The 18,071-nt window shown below is 57.0% G+C and overlaps 7 protein-coding genes across 7 annotated transcripts; 3 read left to right on the top strand and 4 right to left on the bottom strand.

Moving 5' to 3' along the window:
• Positions 1–509: 509 nt before the first annotated feature.
• On the bottom strand, positions 510–2,400 carry QBC33DRAFT_61769 (acyl transferase/acyl hydrolase/lysophospholipase). Its single transcript, XM_060432693.1, has 4 exons — positions 2,183–2,400; positions 1,978–2,113; positions 1,599–1,907; positions 510–1,538 (listed from the first exon to the last, which is right to left on the bottom strand). Exons 1-4 carry the CDS (start codon positions 2,211–2,213, stop codon positions 842–844), a joined length of 1,173 nt encoding a protein of 390 aa, XP_060284110.1. The 5' UTR covers positions 2,214–2,400; the 3' UTR covers positions 510–841.
• Positions 2,401–2,484: 84 nt separating this feature from the next.
• QBC33DRAFT_61747 (CBD9-like protein) lies at positions 2,485–3,744 on the bottom strand. The gene is made up of 3 exons (XM_060432683.1): positions 3,561–3,744; positions 3,224–3,500; positions 2,485–3,162 (listed from the first exon to the last, which is right to left on the bottom strand). Exons 1-3 carry the CDS (start codon positions 3,607–3,609, stop codon positions 2,724–2,726), a joined length of 765 nt encoding a protein of 254 aa, XP_060284109.1. The 5' UTR covers positions 3,610–3,744; the 3' UTR covers positions 2,485–2,723.
• A 648-nt stretch (positions 3,745–4,392) lies between these two features.
• On the top strand, positions 4,393–5,372 carry QBC33DRAFT_61766 (uncharacterized protein). Its single transcript, XM_060432692.1, has one exon. The coding sequence runs from the start codon at positions 4,615–4,617 to the stop codon at positions 5,326–5,328; it is 714 nt and encodes a 237-aa protein (XP_060284108.1). The 5' UTR covers positions 4,393–4,614; the 3' UTR covers positions 5,329–5,372.
• A 130-nt stretch (positions 5,373–5,502) lies between these two features.
• QBC33DRAFT_586109 (Aldo/keto reductase family-domain-containing protein) lies at positions 5,503–7,528 on the top strand. Its single transcript, XM_060431465.1, has one exon. The coding sequence runs from the start codon at positions 5,911–5,913 to the stop codon at positions 7,246–7,248; it is 1,338 nt and encodes a 445-aa protein (XP_060284107.1). The 5' UTR covers positions 5,503–5,910; the 3' UTR covers positions 7,249–7,528.
• QBC33DRAFT_61699 (uncharacterized protein) lies at positions 7,529–10,746 on the bottom strand. The gene is made up of 2 exons (XM_060432671.1): positions 10,247–10,746; positions 7,529–10,145 (listed from the first exon to the last, which is right to left on the bottom strand). The coding sequence occupies exons 1-2, from the start codon at positions 10,640–10,642 to the stop codon at positions 7,809–7,811; spliced, it is 2,733 nt and encodes a 910-aa protein (XP_060284106.1). The 5' UTR covers positions 10,643–10,746; the 3' UTR covers positions 7,529–7,808.
• A 2,581-nt stretch (positions 10,747–13,327) lies between these two features.
• QBC33DRAFT_586103 (uncharacterized protein) lies at positions 13,328–14,031 on the top strand (the record flags this gene model as incomplete). Its single annotated transcript, XM_060431464.1, has 2 exons — positions 13,328–13,784; positions 13,871–14,031. Coding segments are annotated over 2 exons (618 nt in total), but the record flags the coding sequence as incomplete, so codon positions are not given.
• A 1,606-nt stretch (positions 14,032–15,637) lies between these two features.
• QBC33DRAFT_491384 (general substrate transporter) lies at positions 15,638–17,809 on the bottom strand (the record flags this gene model as incomplete). Its single annotated transcript, XM_060425470.1, has 7 exons — positions 15,638–16,021; positions 16,140–16,277; positions 16,372–16,801; positions 16,876–17,001; positions 17,074–17,157; positions 17,266–17,589; positions 17,724–17,809. 7 exons carry the CDS (start codon positions 17,807–17,809, stop codon positions 15,638–15,640), a joined length of 1,572 nt encoding a protein of 523 aa, XP_060284104.1.
• Positions 17,810–18,071: the final 262 nt, after the last annotated feature.

Below are 18,071 nucleotides of genomic sequence, written 5' to 3'. Positions count from 1 at the left end.
CTGCTGCAACAACTCGTAGTACTCGGCAATCGAGATCTCCGTGTGCCGGACGTACGATGCGGCCTGGTCGATGGCCAGAGGCAAGTATCCCAGGAACCTCAGAAGATCATCGCCACCCAGGGGATCCCCAACAGCCGCCGGCCCTGCGATCCTACGGAGTAGGCCCCGGCCCTCGTCCTCGCTCATCTCGCCCACGTCGACGACGTCGAACTGGCCGCGCACGCCCCTGTTCCGGCTCGTGACGAGCACGTCGCCGCGGTACCCGGCCCGGAGGAACCCGCCCCCCTGCAGCAGCCGCAGGGCCTCGTCGTCGTCGGCGCCGTCCACGACCAGCAGCCAGCCGCCGTTGCGCGTCAGCCACCGGACCGCCGCGTCCACGGCGCCCTCGCGCCCGTGGCCCGGCGACGAGTCCTCGCCGACCTCCCCGGCGATGGCAGCGAAGCCGTCGGCGAGGCGCGCGCCGTCCGCGCCGCTGACCCAGAACGTCGCGCCGTAGCGGTCCCGGTGGTCCTGGGCGTACCGCACGGCGACCTCCGTCTTGCCCGAGCCGCCGAGCCCGTACAGGGCGGCTCGTTTGGGCGCCCTTGGGCCGTCGTCTTTGGGACGGAGGATCCCGCACAGGTCTTCCTCGGGCTTCGCGCGGCGCACGTAGTTGTTGTTCGCGGCTAGGGGGACCATGAAGATGTCGCGTCTCGACCACGGCGTCACGCGAGCCGGTCGAGGAGAAGCGCGTTCTCGAATTGGTAGCCTAGAATACATGGATTCAAAATCAGCGCCTATCCCAACCTCCTTCTCCCCCTCCTCTCCTGACGGCGACTCGACGGAACTGGAATGTATCTCCTTACTCGACGCTTCCCAGACCCGGAGCCGTAGGCGGTCTGCTAGCCGGCGGGTTTCCATCCGTCTCAACGGCGCGTAGATGGCCCTGTGGAGCGCCTTCACCGGCCACAGTGTCCCCCGCCAAGTTGTCATCACGCCACGCGGTAGCTGCTATGAGTCTGCTGGCACACTCGGTGATCTTCCTCGCCACCGTCGGGGTAAGGAGGTAGTTGTGGGTGTGGGCGACGATCTTGCTGGTCTTCTCCCAGTCCGACAGGGTGATGTCCTGGAGGCCATTGTCGACGTTGAACCTAAAGTACTGCCCGCTGTCGGCGAAATGCCGGTCCATGTCCAGGGCCACCTTGGTCGAGCTGGCGACCATCTTGGCCAGGGCATCCAGGATCGACCGCCTGCCCTTGACCGTCACGACCCGGCCCAGCCCCGTGCCGATGCTGAGGATCTGGAACGTCGTTGCATCCGGGAACAGCTGCTTGGCCTCGCCCAGGAGCACGTCGCACGGATTGTTGTTGCCGAACCCGGCGTCGATGAACTCCATGTCAAGGCGCCCGAGCTTGATCGACTTGAAAAAGGTCGTGGCTGCCGACGTGGCCCGGGCGACTTGCCAAATGGTACAGCGGGCGAATTCCGCGGATGGCTCATAGGTGTTAAGCACGGTGGGGGGTGCGTCGACATTGTCCTTGGTCTTGGCCAGAACGGCCCTAGTTGCGAGTTCAGTTAACCTCTCATGGAGCTGGGCTGTGCGTCCTAGGGAAGCTCACGTCTTGGGACAGGATCCATCCCGAAAGGGTTTGTCGCTATGGGGACATCTTTTCACCTTGTCCTCCTCGCTCAGCTGAACACACGTGGGTTCTCTGCAGTACTTTCTTATAATGAGCTTGATAGCGTCTTCGAGGGCGCTGGCGGAGAACTCTCCCTCAGGGTCAGGGACCTTGGGCACGCCGGGAATTCTGCTAAGCAGGCGCGACGGCGACGTCTTGGGAACGAAGGCTTTCGAAGCAACATCCTTGTAAGCCGTGATACAGTCGCCGACGTCCATATCCAGCCTCCCGAGCATGATGGCGATGATGCTGGCACACGATTAATTAGACACTGGTAGCCAAATCGGATAGTTGCCGCTTTCCGGAATGTCGCGCTTACCCTCCCGTGCTTGTGCCTCCAATTAGATCGAAATATTCACTAGGCTTGCGATCCTCGCCCGGGGCCTGGGCCTTGATCTTCTCCATGACCTGTTCGAGTATGTACAAGCTTGACATGCCTCGGATGCCACCCCCGTCTGCGTAGACATAGTTGCCGGGGTCAGGAAACATGCAGAGAATTGGCGGTGATGGGCATAATTACCTACCAAGGGAGAGGATTTTCACTGGGCGTGACATTGTCTGCTTCCGATCTCCGATGATGACGAGGGATGACCACCCAGCTTGACCTTCAAGAGGACCGAGAATAGACGAGGGCAGACTGCCTTGGGTGGTGGCTAGGGGCTTCGACACCTAGACTGTGACGGCCGTGACGAACAGAGCGAGATAATGAAGGACGAACATTTTCCGTCATGAGGCATCCAGGGCTGGGGGGATGTGCCAGGATTCAAAGGCAAAGCTGAAAGCTGAAAGGTTGTGCGGCTACGGTCGCAATTGTTGATTGTGATTGGCCAGTTCTAGACTCCTCTATGATATATTTTCAAACTGCGTAGGCAACACTTAGATCACGTCCTTTACATATCAAGTAACCAGCAAAGCACACAATTACAGAGCAAGCGGAATGGGGCAGGCCTAGTGCTAATCTATTACGCTCTACCCCAACTATCACGCAGCACTCCTTGCATCCAACTGTATATAGAGTACAAACGCATCCAATCTCCAAGGCCGAACGAAGCCCTCAAGTCTTGGTCAAGACTCACAACTCTCCTCGACACCGGTGGGCGTTGGAGTCACCGTTGTCGACGCTGTGCCAGTGGTCGTCGCAGTCGTTGTGGGCGTCGAAGGAGGGGTCGTCCCGGTGCTGCCACCCTCAGAGTTTTTCGACACCAGTTCGTCGAACTCGGCATTCCCGATGTTCCCGAAGTCGTGGTACCAATGACCGATGCTGTCGTGGATGCTGAAGGATGAGATGTTGCTGGCCGGGTCCTCTGGTGGGGTTACCGAATATGCAAACGCCAGGGCGTTCTGCTGTGTGGCATCGAGGGTTGTGTAGCCAGTGTCCTCATCGCCCCAGGTGGTGCAGCCGGAACATTTGACGGTATACTGCCAATGAGTATCGTTGACGTGGGTGCCCTTGGGGAGCAGAGTGTACGTGGCGCCATCAAATGGCGGTGGGACATAGTAGCCACTGTATGTGCGCGTATTAGTTGCTATCCGAAATCACACCCCGGACGGCGAGACCAACTTACAAGGCATATCGAGACGAGACTGTGACATCCTTATCGTTTGGCCAGGCAACCGTGAGAGGGCTGTAAGTCATGGAACCTCCCCAGGAGATTCCAGCCCAGCCAATTTCGTGAGGGGCTGCGACCTGGAGAACCACATCGTAAGGCGTGTTGGCGGGGATAGGGTCGGGGAGCGCAATGCGGTATTCGATCCCATTGTCGGTAATAAATTGTCCAAAGGTGAATCCGGTCTCAGCATCGACCACAACCGTGGAGTCGGCAGGAGGGACTTGTCTACGTGCTGTTGCTGCTGTCAGACAAGAGCTGGAGCTGGGCAACTCGAGAAGGGGACTTGACTTACTGAGGCCCACAAGGGCGGCTGCACGAGCAGCTCCGCGTGACCAGCGCATCTTGAATCTCGAAGCTAGCCTACCAACGTAACCAGGGAGAGATGAACGGGTCCAGCAGCAAGTGGTCACCGGGAAGCCACCTATATATGGCGACGCGGGAACCGTAAGAATCGATAATCATGACGCTGGTCTGGATATAGTGATCAGCCGGAATTCGCAAGATGGGAGACTCTTCCGGCCGTTCGAAAGGGGAAAGTGTCAATTTACGACAGCCGCTGACGAATATACAGCACGTCACCTTCGCAGCTCATCAATCCGCGGGATCTCATCATGGCAAAGTTTCCAAGCGGCCTGCCCTCGGTGGCTTGTTGGTTGCTGACCCGCGCCGGGAAAGATTGGGGGAGGCGATTCTGCAGATCCCGTGTGGATGATCCTCGCGCCAAGACTTTCCAGCTCGGAAGGGCGGCGGTATATGGATGTGACTGCCGCTTCTTTGCTATTATCAGGAACCAGCGCCTGGTTCTTTCTTTCTCCTCCTCTCCAGCCGCACACCTACCAGCCATGGCTTGTTTGGCACATACCTGGCGGAGTCAATTGGACCATTCTAATCGTCGCGACTTAGTTCGGCCTCTGTGCGAAGTGGCAGTCATCCTGGGTGAGGTGCCTGGCGAGAAGCTGCAGAGGTATTATTTTCAATTTTCTTTTGGGGGTGACAGGGGCAAGCGGAGGCTGCGAAATAGGACAACGATAATTGGACGTCTTGGTTGACGGTAGATGGCACGACGTGCATGATTGATTGGAAGGGTAAATAGAGTGATCTAGATAGATGAGTTAGATGAGTTAGATGAGGGAGGGATGATGCGGGGGCCGAGAGTGAATTATTTGGAGTCCCGGAATGGAAGGCAGGGGCGTAGATAGTAGCAGTTGGAGACTAGCATTGTGGTCTAAATAGGCAAAGAAAAAAGACCGTATATTGGGAGTCAGGAGAGTGCCGGGCAGTTCCGCTGGGAACGCGACGGACGAGGAACGCCTCCTTTAGGCTAATTCATATAGAGAGCGATTTTGATGAGAGAGGTACGGGAATGCTTCGCGGGGAAAGCTGGCATTCAGACCACTCACGATGAAGATATTCCTGGAATGTCACAGGCTTTCCAAACCATATGTATGAGCAGAGAACGAGCAGAGAGCTCCATGATGCTCGCCAAGTCCTTGGTGTCTTTGGTGTCCATCCAGATGGGTGCCGAGACCGAGACCAAGACAGGCGGCTTCCCCGTCGGCGAAGCAATACGGTATACACCCGGGCAGGGTGCAAATCCTCGGAAGAAGTATCCTGGTGAAGGGTTTCCGGGTCACTTGCAAGCGAAGGTGGCTCGGAAGGTTTGGATGATGGAATTGAAGGTAATTATAATAAGCTCCCGGTTGATTTTGGCCAACGCCTGGCGGTTCGGCCTCAACGGCACGTATTCCCACCTGCAAATCGAGATGGCATTGAATGGCCGCCGACTGTCGATAGTGACCGAGATTCAGGAAATGGTAATATTTCACTCGCCGAGGGCAACGACACGAAGGCTAAGAAGGCGAATGGGCAACAACCTGCTGGCTCAGCCTGGTAGGCAAGCACGATGTGGAACTTCTGCTCTCGCGGCTTCTTTGTGGCAATCTGCCGCGTGTTTGGTCGAGTGCCGTCGCAGCACCTCTGTCTTCCTGCATCTGAGATGCGAAATCGTAGCCACTCCAGTTCTGACTCAAATTCTGGGTCGTGCTATCATCGGAGACTGAGATACTGGGTTAGAAGCTGGCAACATCTTGAAGTTGGATGCGATGGTTGGATGGCCTGTTTGCCGGATTACATCAGCAGGCGGGCCCCTGAAATCGCGCAGTGGGTCAAGACTCAAAAATTGAGTTCGGGTCCGAGCTGCGTCTGCAGGTGCTAGCCGATTGCGACATCTGCCGCCCAGTTATCGTTATCTCTTGAATTTGGGTGCAGTTTCCGCTGTTATCAGATGGAAAAAGTTACTCCCCAAAATTTCCCGATTGCCGGATGTTCCTGCAGCACCGGTTGCCGCTGGTCGAGAACCTCCCGTCTGTGAGCGAGCCTCTTAACGAGTGTCGCCTGCTTCTTTTTCGCTTGTCTCTTCTTGCCCTCTCTCTCCCTCACCTGTGGACTGGCTTCATTTTGAGGGTTCAACTCCGAGAGACCCCACCACCCAATCTCAAGAACGGATAAACATTGAATACATCCGTCATGGACACCACAGGATGATACCAGTCTTGCCTCTCGGTGCACTCTGAACCCGCGTCCGACTCCCATCCCCATCCCCTACAGCACCGTCCCGACGACTACGACGACCGCTCGCCACAATGGCAGCTCCCCGGTCCCCCGCGCCGCCGCTCTCGGCCGTCCTCCCACCCCTCATCCTCGGCACCGCGACCTTCAACACCCAGTACGTCACGGACCCTCTCTCGATGCCCTACGAGCGCATCGTTAGCCGCGCCCTCGAGCTGGGCGTCACCGCCTTCGACACGAGCCCCTACTACGGCCCCTCCGAGGACCTCCTGGGCCGCGCGCTCGCCGCCCTCGACCCGCCGCCCCCGCGCTCCTCCCTCACGCTCATCACCAAGGCCGGGCGCGTCGGCCCCTCCGAGTTCGACTACAGCCCCTCGCACATCCGCCGCAGCGTATTCCGCAGCCTCCGGCGCCTGCGCACCCCTTACCTCGACCTCGTCTACGCGCACGACGTCGAGTTCGTCTCCCCGGCCGAGGTCCTCTCGGCCGTGCGCGAGCTGCGCCGCCTCCGCGACGACGACCAAGGGGGCGCCGGGCCCGTCGTCCGCCACGTCGGCATCAGCGGCTACCCCGTGGACGTGCTCTGCGACCTCGCCGAGCTCGTGCGCCGCGAGACGGGCGAGCCGCTCGACGCCGTCATGAGCTACGGCCACTTCACCGTGCAGAACCGCACCCTCGGCCTGCCCCTCGGCCACGACGACTCACAACCAACACCAACAACAGCAGCAGCAGCAGCAACGAGCCCCCTAGCCCGCCTCCGCGCCGCCGGCGTAGGCGTCGTCCTCAACGCCAGCATGCTCGGCATGGGCCTCCTGACCTCGGCCGGCATCCCGCCCGACCCGACGGCATCACCCCCGACCACCGACAACAGCCACTCGCCCCTCGCAAAGTGGCACCCCTCCCCGCCGGCCCTGCGCCTCGCCTGCAAACGCCTCTCCGCCCTCGCCGCCGCGGCGGGCGAGCGCCTCGAGAGCGTCGCGATCCGCTGGTCGCTGGGGGAGTGGGCGCGGGTGGCGGGCGGCGCGGGGGTCGGCGTCCCGGTCTCGGTCCCGGGGCACGCGGGGGTTGTCGTGGGCGCGAGCGTCATGGGCGTTACGTCTGTGGCGGAGCTGGAGGAGACGGTGGGGGAGTGGGAGGGCGTGCTGGTTGGGAGGAGGAGGGCGGTGGAGGAGGAGGAGGGAGGTGGTGATGGGGGCCGCGACGGGAAGATCGTCCGTCTTGTTGAGGAGGAGATGTGGCCTGCGCTTGGGGCTGAGTGGTTGGATTATAGCTGGGCTAGCCCCGGGGAGGGGTTTGTGAATCAGAGGGAGGCTAGGCGAGATGTCCTTGGGGACGATGGGGTTGTGGAGGTGTTCCAAGGGGTGAAAACGAGGGTTACGGTGGTTGTGAAGGAGACGGTAGTGTCGGGATAAAAAAGGCAGATGTGAATACGGCCTGTTTTACAACAGTTTTGGCATACGCGTTGATTTGATCAATGAAGGAAGGATGGCTGCATCGGTACTGGCATAACGAGCATTCTATTGAGCACATGTAGGCTATGTTTAATGCCAAAACATCTTGCTTGAGATTAGCAGTGTCGATGATCCATTTGTGCGTGTTGAATGGCGACCATGGGAAAAAGAAGGTGAATTGTTCCATCCCAGACGCCAACTTCTGCCATCCCCCAAATCCACCCCTTTCCATGTCCATATCTCGTCATTCTCCCTCCCTTAACCATCTCAACCTTACAGATCTTGTAAACAAGAAGGCAGTCTTAATGCATGAGAAATAACCCTTGTCGAAAGGAAACATGATCTGTCAAAAGATCACCATATCTACCAACAATCTCCCCCGTCTTAATGCTAATGTCGATTCAAGGCCATATGGGTCAGGTCCAGCCTAGTGCTGTCTTTATAGTGACACGCCGGATTGCCCCCGCTCCCAGCCAGACCAATGCATTGAGAAGAGTGAGAAATAAACCGACTGCGCAATGCTACTGTGCAACCTGATGTAGTGGCTCCACAGTCGTCTCGCACCCCAGTTGCTTTGACTCATCCCCATCGTTGCATCCTGGAGTCTCAGGGGTGATCATGACCCTGGGCGGCGTGAGATGACTCGAATCCGGCGCCGGTAGAGGAGAATCATGTTCAACATTGTGGCTTTCGTTTATCGTGCTGCCCTGTGGTTTCAGAGATTCGGATGTATGCTCCGCGTCATCGGCATGACCGCAACTACCACCAACTTGCTCCGTCTCGGCGCCTTTGCTTGCCTCGCCGGTCTCGGCCTGATCAGGCTCGGCAGCTGCAGCGCTCTCATTTGTCTTCTGTTCCGCCCCGATCCGGCTGAGTCTGCGGCCGGCATGCTCGCCCTCCAGGGTCACGCCGACCACTTCAGCCAGGCTGCGGAAGTTGAACATGGGCTCCGTGCTTGCGCTGGGATCCCTTTCCCGGTCATGGTCGCCGCCGTCTTCGCTAGCGCCGGAGCGACTGCCGAGACTAAGCCCGCTGGCTCGCGGATCCAGAAGGTGAGATGCGGGTGTGAAGCTGCCGGGTCGGCTATCAGGGAGGGAGGAAGAGACCGAGGAGGCGTTGCTCATCTGCCTCAGGTGGGACGGACCCGCCGATTGGTGTTGCGTAGGGATCGGCCGCGAGGCTAACGCTGTCCGGGAAGCGGCGCTTGACGATGCCGCAGTCGGTTCCGCCGCTTCGTCTCCACCCTCGGGGGTGCTTTGAAGGCCACGGTCAACGCCCTTTCCCTTATCCCTTGTGTTGTTTGCGTTGGCCATGGGGTTCTCCGCTCCACTTGTGCTTGCCATCGCGTTGGCTACGCTTGCATCAGCTCGGAGGTTGCTGGCACCACTATTGCCCCTCTTCCGACCGAAGCTAAGACCGGGAAGACTGAGGGTGCTTCCACTGGCGGAACTGTTCCCACTTCGTCCTCCGCCGCCACTGCCATACGGCCCATGACCGTGTTTAGCCGCCGCTTTAGCTGCCTTGCGTTCTTCCTTCTCACGCCTCTTTGCCTCCTTTCGTTCCTCCTTTTCGGCCTTGCGCTTGCGGTCTTCCTCGGCGGCAAGCGATAAGCGGACAGCCTCCATGAACATCATGTCTTCTAGGTCATCCATGCGGTTTCGCCCCCGATTCCCGCTTCCAGTACCTGCGACCAGCAATCCGCGACCCGAGGCGGTCCTGGCGGCCGGCTCTGAGCCCGACTGGGAAGGTGTAACGGTGCCACTGCCACCGTTATCCCCGGGCTCCCCGCCGGCCGATCCCGAACCGGACGCACCAGTGTTCCGGCGACCAAACCGGCTTACTCGGAAAGGTCGGGTTTCATTGCCACCCATCAAGAAGGCGGCCGTATGAAGCGCTGTCGCAGCAGCAGCTCTCCGAGCCTGATGGGCACGGGCAGCCTGGAGTTTGGTAGACCAGTCCGGCCGGATCCTGTCCGTGGGGATAACATTCGGCGCGTGGGCGGAGAGGGACTGCGTGCGGCGGCGGTTAGCAGTCCCGATGGGAGACCCCGGTGTTGGTGAGACGGTGGCCGAGTTGAGTGAGCTCGTGGAAGACGTGGCGGTATACAGGCTGCCCAGGCCCGAGTGGGGAGTGGCGTAGGTCAGTCCTCGGCGGAAGGGAGGGGGTTCATAGGTGACACCAAATTCGGGCTGGGTGCAGTACGGGCAGCACGCGGGTTCCGATACCAGCATCCCGGCAGTTTCCTCGGGGTCGTGGTTGGGATCGTCCTCATTGTGTCCCTCGGGGTAATGAGGGTCCGGCCTCTTGATCTGTACAAAACACTCGCTGCAGATGGGCTGGTCGCAGCATCGGGTATGGTTGAGGAATGGCGGGTAAGCGAGGAAGCAAATCGGGCAGTCGATGGCGTCTTTGTATAGGAAAACCTCCAGTGGCTGACCGTTGACAAATGGATCGTGAGGCAGATTAATCTCCCGCGGCGCGATGTCGGTTGTCGAACCGTTCCGAGACGTACCCCCAAGCACGGCTGCCAGGGCCTTGCCACGCGGCCGGAAGGGAGAGCTCGCCCGGATGGGTCCCGCAGAGACAGGCGAAGTTACGGCGGAGAGACTATTGGATGTGCTATGCTCCGAGGCCGCGGACTGGGATCTGCCAGTGATAGGGATCGTCAAGTTGTTGAGATTTTGCGTCGACACGGCAGGAGACTCGGGCGATGGCAGACGCGGGATGAGGTCCTCGGGAGGTGGCTGGTCGGCAGGCGGAACTGGCAATCCTCGAGCTGCAGCGATGATCTGGTGCTCTGCCCACTTGTCATCCAAGTCGTTTAACCCGCGCCAAAAAGGCGCAACTTTCCTCTCGATCTGAGTAGCAGCTCTGGTCAGTTTTCATCCAACATGCAATCAAAGGAAGTGACCATCTTCTTTTGTCTTTTAGGGAGAGAAGGAGGGAGGAGTTGGTGTACCTGTAACTGGCGAACAACCTGCTTGTTGAAGTCCTCTGGCCCAGTGTATGTCCCCAAGGTGACCAGATAGCCGCCATCCACATGTTCTTCCTTCATGCTTCGCTCTCGCTCCTTGATCCTCGCCACCCGCTCCCTCTCCAACCGTCTCGCCTCCCGCTCTTGCTTCGTCTCCCGACGTTCGGAGGCACCATCCGCACGAGAACTAGTACCGTTCGCGGAACCAAGTCCGAGTATCCCGCTGAGGTCGCCACGGCTGACCCGGTTTCTCCTGCTGGACGGTCTGTCGGACTGGGCGGATGGGCCGAGGCCGGAGTCGAAGCCAACGGTGTGAGGGATACGGCGTGATGGATGGCCAGAGTCGCTTGGCCGCGACTCTTTCGTGCTGGCGTTGCCCATACTTGTTAGGTGCGGCGGCGCAATTCAATCGTGAACGACGGCTCTCGTGGAGGGTTATACTGCGGGGGAGGCGGCTTGACAGAGTCTGCAGAGACTTGAAGTCTGGGGTGGTCGGAACGGTTGTGTGGAGGGGTTGTCGATGCCAATGATCGTCTCGCTTGGCCCGCAGCCTTGAATTCGAATGGTGGAGGGGTAGGAAACTCCTCGTGATGGCAAGTGCAGACTTGGGGTCGGAAACGGCGGAACCAACGGAAAGAGTAGCAGGCGATGGCAGACCTGCGCGAATTGCAAAACTAGATCCCAAAGAAGCAGAGAACTGCCACTTTCGTAACACTAGTCCGCGGTGTCGAGTGGTGCGAGGCCACGGGTCAAACCGAGATCAACGGGCTTGGCCGTCAGAGTTCCGGGAGGGCTACTTCTGCACGACGCCCGGTCATCATCCTGACGGAAGCCGTGAAGTTTGCGATATCGATCAATTGTAGCAGGAGGAGGCTCTAGAACAAAGAATATCTATAGGGGATGACAGCCGATTGCAGATGCAGACGCGCGAGTTTGATGGTGAGACTAGTTGTGCTGATGTTGGGGTTTGGATCGAGAGTGGAAGGTGGATGCCGGAAAAACGCCGCGGCTTGTTGATCTGGGGTTCCAATTTCCAATGGGGGGCGGGCTGTTAGGCCGGTGGCTGTGGGTTCCAGGTTCGAGGTACATACCAAATTACTGGAGTTAGCCCCGTTTTCCCCGTCATGAGCTAGGTACCTAGGTTCGGCTTGGGCAGAAATTGGGGCACAAAGAGACGTGATACTGCGGAGATGAAATGGGAGAGAAGAGACGAAAGATGCCTGGGAAGACGACGGTAAACCCCGAGACAAGCCGGGGGACTCCTAAGATTCAATCATCAGACCCTTCTTCAATACCTACTCCCTCTCCCGCCTACACCACCTGGTTGGTAGTCCATGCAGGCTCGTACATACAGCTGCGGTGAGATACACAGTACGATGTACTTCTTATCTGACTTCCATTCTGCACTGTACCATCATCACCACCTCTGTTGGAAGTTGTCATGGATCCCGGACGGCACTTGGATTGCCACTATGGCGCGTGACCAGGCACGCCACGCACCCTCCCTTGGCACTTCTTCCTCAGATTCCAGCATCTCCATCAATTCCGTCAAATCAAATCAGTGGTATCGCTGATCAAGGCTGAATCTGAATCGTCTGCAGCACTGGCCCTTGCCATTGCCCCACCTGTCAACTAAGCGAATCCAAGAATGATTTCCGGTGATGCCGCGGCGCCGTCCGCTTTCGGCTTTCGCTGCAACGCTACGAAATCGAAGCATTTTGCTAACCCATCACTGCCCATGATGCCATTTCCGCACTCCTTACGGCGCAATTACGTAGGTAATCTGTAATTAATCCGTGCCGGAACGGATTGTTCAGGCACCTATTAGTACCGCAGTAGTCATATCATGGTTAATCTCTGCCCTGCCGAGCTGTCATGGTTAATCTCTAACCCCACGTTAGCCCAGCCCTACATTGCGGCCCGGTGTCGGTGTCAGGGGACGGTCTGCCAGCCCAGCGAGTTTCGGCCTTCGAGGTGGCAGCATCGCATTCAAGGGAAAGGGAACAGGTCCCATTAGAATAGGGCTTTGTTTTTGGCCCATGAGCCAGCCGCATGAATCTAGTTCCTGTTGAGCTGGATATCTGCCCACCACGTGGACGAAGAGCTTGGCAACACTGCAATGGGGCCGGTTGGTTGGTGGATCCGCCAACAACAGTCTCCCGAGTGCCTACCTCTCGAACTAGCCGCTTGGCTCTGGCCAATTCGGATCTCCCTTCATCCACATGGGAAGGGTACCGCTTCCAGGTCGTCAGCATTAAGAGATATAAGAGATATATTCGTTGGCCAGACACTTACTTGGTCTTGAGCTGTGACCCCTGTGGCACCATATCACTAGGCCATTATTCAAGAATATCATACTCCCTCGCCAAATATCGAGTATGGTATACATACCTTTGTCACATGGAAGTTCAATTGCCCCCTTTTTATTGTTTGAACCACGCTCTAAGACAAGAATAGCCAGCCCCTGTCAGACCAGTGTGTACATACCAATGTGCCTGCGCCGATACCAACAGGACGTTTGTGCTATCTGCAAGAGACTACTAACAGCCAGTCGTATAATTTCTGCCCTCGAGCTCAGTCATAACAGAAGGCAGAAGCAGAAGGCGCAAGACACTCATTACAGTGCTTTTTAGGTCGGGATTCACTGCAATATGTGCTGTTAGATGTTCATGTGTATCTTGCTCTGTGGCCTAGTCCTTGCTTAACGTTCACTCTTGGTCCTGTGAATGCCATGAAATATGGCCATTCATAGTCTTCTCTAAGTTAAACCAATATCTATATAATCCAGTGTCTTCCACCTATACCAGCAACAATCTACACAGCAAAACCACCAGGCTTGGTAACCAGATCTCCCTAGCCTTCTCTCGCCGTTGCGCAATCTCAGCTCCACACATTCCAATATCGAACATGGCATCCAACAGTACCACACAACCGGTTTGTGGCCCAAATGCCTTCGACGTAATCGTTGAAGTGACAACTCCAGGCTCAACCAGTGTCTGTCTCCTCAACGTGTCGTTTCCGGCCCTGGCCAAAGCCTCCCCTGTCTTGCTAAAGAAAATTATCGAATCTGTGGGCACTCTCAGGTATGAAGGTCGCATTAATGCAGAATTAGAATTTGATGAGTGCGATAAATGGGTCGTAAGTCTTTCCGAAGACTCTGAGGCCATGGTAGTACTGCTGGATGTTGTCCACGGCAACGAACGCGTACCAGATGAGCTTTCTTTGGACCTCCTGTACCGGGTCTTGACCCTGGCCAAGAAGTTCGACATGATCGCATGCCTCGAAGGATATGTTGAGCGCTGGGCTGCCCCTTGTGTCGTACAGGTTAATACGGGAGAGGTGACTGCACTGGAGCTGCAGAAGGCCATTGTGGCGGGGCTGGCGGCGGACTACACGCCACTCCTCATCACGGCCGCAAAGAAGCTAGTTCTGGAGGGCCTGGTGCTCTACAAGGACAAGAAACTCATCTTCAGGGATGGGACAATCCCATTGATGGAAGAGGAATATACCATGGACTTCTTTGGTGGGCTTTTCTAGATCCCATTTGCCGGTCCTTCTTGTCTCCCAGGGGCTTTCGAGTCAAGGGCTGACACGAAGGCAAAATGGCAGAGGAGATTATGCTATTCCAGACTTACATGGTCCTGTGCATCATACAGATCTACGAGGGTGCAGTCATGAATGACGGCTATGGCCTCTGCAAGGCCAACCGCGACACAACCAACCAAAACGACGTGGCTGCATGCCACCTCGTGTTGGCGGCCATCCTGTAGGAGCGGTTCCAAGCACGAAACCGCTGGCCCCTGGGTAAGTACTTTCTGTCGAGCTGCCCTATCAAGGTCGTGGTCGACGAGCTCATGGGAATCACCAATATCCCCATGTGTTGCGAGTATGGACCTGGGTGTTGATGCGGGGCGGAGGCTCCCTACCACATGCTGTGCCACCCGGCCATGACTCTGAGAAAGGAGGCGAACCAGGTCTTGGACAAGATGCTTGATAGCGTTGCTGGCAGAAGTGTCATATCTATTCATTCTGGAATCCGGAGGGTACGGACTTAGGGTGATGGGAACACGCAATGAAGTTGTGTGGGCAGTAGTTAACCCGCTTGAGTTGCTTTCAATAGATCATGAGGGTGTTTTTCTTGGCGGGAAAACCAGTTGATTGCTTTAGTTATTAAGTAATAGATGGTTCCAGGTTGATGTGTATGCGTAGCGCTGTGTCATCCAAGTCATCCTCCGTAATTTTCGTAAACCTGCTCATGGTTGTCGTCTTCTTGCCGCTTGGAATCTGATTCTCGAGTCGGGCTTTCTTACTTTCTTTCTTTCTGTCTGCTGGGAGGTTTTGACGTCCTCTGATACGAACCTGATCTAATTCATTCGCAACTCATGATGGAAATCGTAAACGAATACACAATTGCATAAACTGCTAGAACTAGCAACGGAGCATCCTCATACTCTAGGATGCCGTTTTAAAGCCTGCGGTAACTTGGATTATTTTGATTCCATTTTTAAAAAAAAATCAACTCAGTGCTAACTAGTTAGTCACAGACTACAAAGAAAGAAAGAATAAAAAGAGGTGACATTTAGGCGTGGATAAACAGGAGTGATCATCCACTTCCTTAATCAACATCGGACACTTGACCCCGCATACCAAGATTCACTCTCCTGATCTGACCGTCGAATACTGACGGCCACGAAATATAGTTAAAACCGCGCCTAAACCACAAGCCGCGAGCGATAAAAAGCTGGCAGTGAATGACCTAGATGCCGCCTCAGGTGGATGTATATGTCGGCTGGTTAGGCATAGAAGTTCTGTTGTTAGCCTTCAGCTGGTGGTCTGAAATCCAACGCTGTCCAGGTTCCTGCTTTCAACTTACTCCAGGACCATGGAGGATGTGATGCCGCAAGTGCCTTGGCTACGCGAGGCGGCTGGAAGAGGGTTAGCCAGAAATGGTGGTCGCACGTTGACGGCAGTCTTAATGTTTTCCTTGTACTAGATTCCGAATCCTCCGATGGATTTTCCGGATCTCGGTGCAGTGCAGACTTGAGTTGATGACCTAGATGCATGTGAGCAACCCCTGATTACCTTTTCCACATAGCTTTTAAAGTGGGCGACTGAGTAACCTTTTGTACCAACCCGAAAACAGCGTGAATGCCTGTATTCAATGGCAGGATTTATTTTGGTCTGTTAATAATTAATAGGATAGGCTTTTGAATCTGTCTCAAGGAGAGAGAGCTTCATATTTTTGAACACCACCCCCAGATATATCGGTCCAAAAACACCCTGGAAAGAACGGCCATCCAAATAGAACTAAAGACTCACGAGTGTTGCACACTTACCGTGCCCCAAAACCCAAACCCAGGAGTCCACCAACAACCCTCAGCCCTCAGCCCTCCCAACCCCCAACACAGCCGGCTCAGCCAACCCCTTCCTCCCTCCCTGCCCCCCCTCCCCAAACGCCACAGCATCCTCATCATAACCCTCCCCCTCCCCCTCACCCCTCCTCCCCCCCCGCAGGCGCGCCCGCCCGCCCGCGCCGCCGAAGAGGCCGTCCATGTCCTCGAGGGCGAAGCCCTTGGTCTCAGGGTAGAGCAGGTAGATGACGGGCACGCACGCGAGGTTAACAGCCATGAAGAAGAAGTAGATGCGCGAGCCGATGCGGTCGATGCCCACGGGCCAGATCTGCGCCACCGCGATCGACCCGATGGCGCCGCCCGACGCGGCGAAGTTGAGGCCGCGCGCGCGGAGGGAGGTGGGGAAGATCTGGGTGGTTCGTTACGTGAGCTTTGGGTTTCCCCTTTTTTTTTTTTTTTTTTTTTTTTTTTTGGAGTCGTCGTTGGCAAAAATAGGGGTAAGGGGGAGGGGGAGGGAAGGGAAGTACCTCGGCGCCGTATACCCATGCTGCAGGGCCGAAGCCCACGCTGTAGCCGAGGGCGTAGATAAAGATGAAGACGATGCACGCGTAGTCGGACGCGCGGTTGACGTTGCCGGGGTACACGAGGGGGAGGGCGCCGTTTATCTACAACGAGGGGGGAATTACATAATTAGCACTTCTCCTCTCCCGCTAGACCGAAACCAGGATTCTTTCTCTGATGCGCATTCTGGAGACTCACGAGCATCGCAAAGGCCATAACAGCAGCGCCGATAGCCAGACAGAGTCTCCGGCCCACGCGGTCGATGATGAGCATCTCCAGCACGGCGCAGCCGATCTTGAGGGTGCTCTCGATGCCGCCGGCCAGCAGGGCCAGGCGCGTGGGCAGGCCGAGGGCCCTGAACAGGGTCGGCAGGTAGTACTTCATGGCGGTGGCGCCGCACATCTGGGCCATGAACTGCAGCAGCGCGGCGCGCCACAGCCGGGCGAACAGCGTGGGCTCCCTGAACAGCGACAGCCACGTGAGCCCGCTGGCCCGGTAGTCGGCGAGCGACTGCTGGATGTCGGCCAGCTCGGTCTCGATCTCGTCGTTGGTGAAGCTGCCCTCGCGGAAGTAGTGCAGCGAGGTCCTTGCGCTGTCGATCTTGCCGTGCTCGACGAGCCACCGCGGCCTGCCGTTATTTTCTTAAATTGGCATTTGCTCTCTGAGATTAACAGGGAGGGTGTGGGTGTGCTGGATACGTACGATTCATGAACAAAGGGCAAGCCGACGGCGAAGATAAAGGCCGGTATGAACTGCACAGCGATGGAGAAACGCCAGCCCACTTCGACGCCACGGGGGCTGTCCCAGAAGGTGACGGCGTAACCTACCCTGTGGAAGAGGTAAGGGGGGACTGTGTTAGCCGCTCGTACCGATCATAGCAGGAGAACGACATAGACATACCAAAAGCCAGTTGCAAGTCCAGCCACGAACCCAACATGGTTCATGACAACGAACCGGCCACGCTGCTTAGCCGGAGCGACCTCGCTGTAGGTATTATCCTCTGTATCAGCACCCGAGAGAAAAAACAAGAAGGGGTAAAAGGAGGTGGGGGCAAATTGTGGCCTAGTGTTAAGGGCGTGGTTAGGAACGCACCTCTGGAACATGGGGATACTCGTGGACACGACGGCGGAGCCCATGCCGCCGAAGATCCTGCCGGCAATGACCATGGCAAAGGCGCCGGACCCGGTGGCGCCCGCGATGAGGGCACCGCCGAAGCACAAGACCACGATGCCGGCGAGGCCGGCGAGGCGGCGACCAAGGTAGTCGCTGGCCGGGCGGGAGAGGAAGACGTAGCTGGTCCATGTGCCGACGTAGTAGATTGCCGTGATGATGCCCTTCTTGGAAGCGTTGGGGTGGTTAAGCTGCTCGACGAATCCGGGGTGGACGAGCACGGAGGAGAGGATTCCAACGTTGTATCTAGGAGGACAGTGTCAGCCAGGGGCTCGCAAGTACGAGGCGAAAGCGGAAACAATTCTGTTTCGGTTGCTAGAGAGACGCATCGCGACTGCATATACTATCCGAAGCAGTGTGCTCCCGGCTGGTTTTCTTACCCCCAGCATAACGAGCCCAAAGCGAGGAAGATGCAGAACAGATGCAGCCGCACCGCCGCCTTGGTGATGGCCGGCTTCCCAGCCATTATCAGAAAATGCCGGACGGCAAGTGGTTCAAAACGGCACGCGTTGAGGACGGAGGAGGGAGCAAAAGGTGGTGGCAAAGGCAAGGTCCAGGTCCCCTACACTGGTGGTTTTGTTTGAGAGGTGTGTGGGAAGAGGGGGGGGGGGGGGGGGGGGTTGGCAAAAATGAAACCAACGAAAGTATTATGTTGGTATAGTTTCCCAATTTTACAGAAGCAGGCGGCTTAAAATAAACCCCCAAAAGGAACAGGGGCCAACCAATGG

This window comes from Phialemonium atrogriseum (genome assembly GCF_030411735.1).
Source record: "Phialemonium atrogriseum strain 8032-3 unplaced genomic scaffold QBC33scaffold_11, whole genome shotgun sequence".
NCBI lineage: Eukaryota > Fungi > Ascomycota > Sordariomycetes > Cephalothecales > Cephalothecaceae > Phialemonium > Phialemonium atrogriseum.
This window is presented reverse-complemented; position numbering and strand designations above follow the sequence as displayed.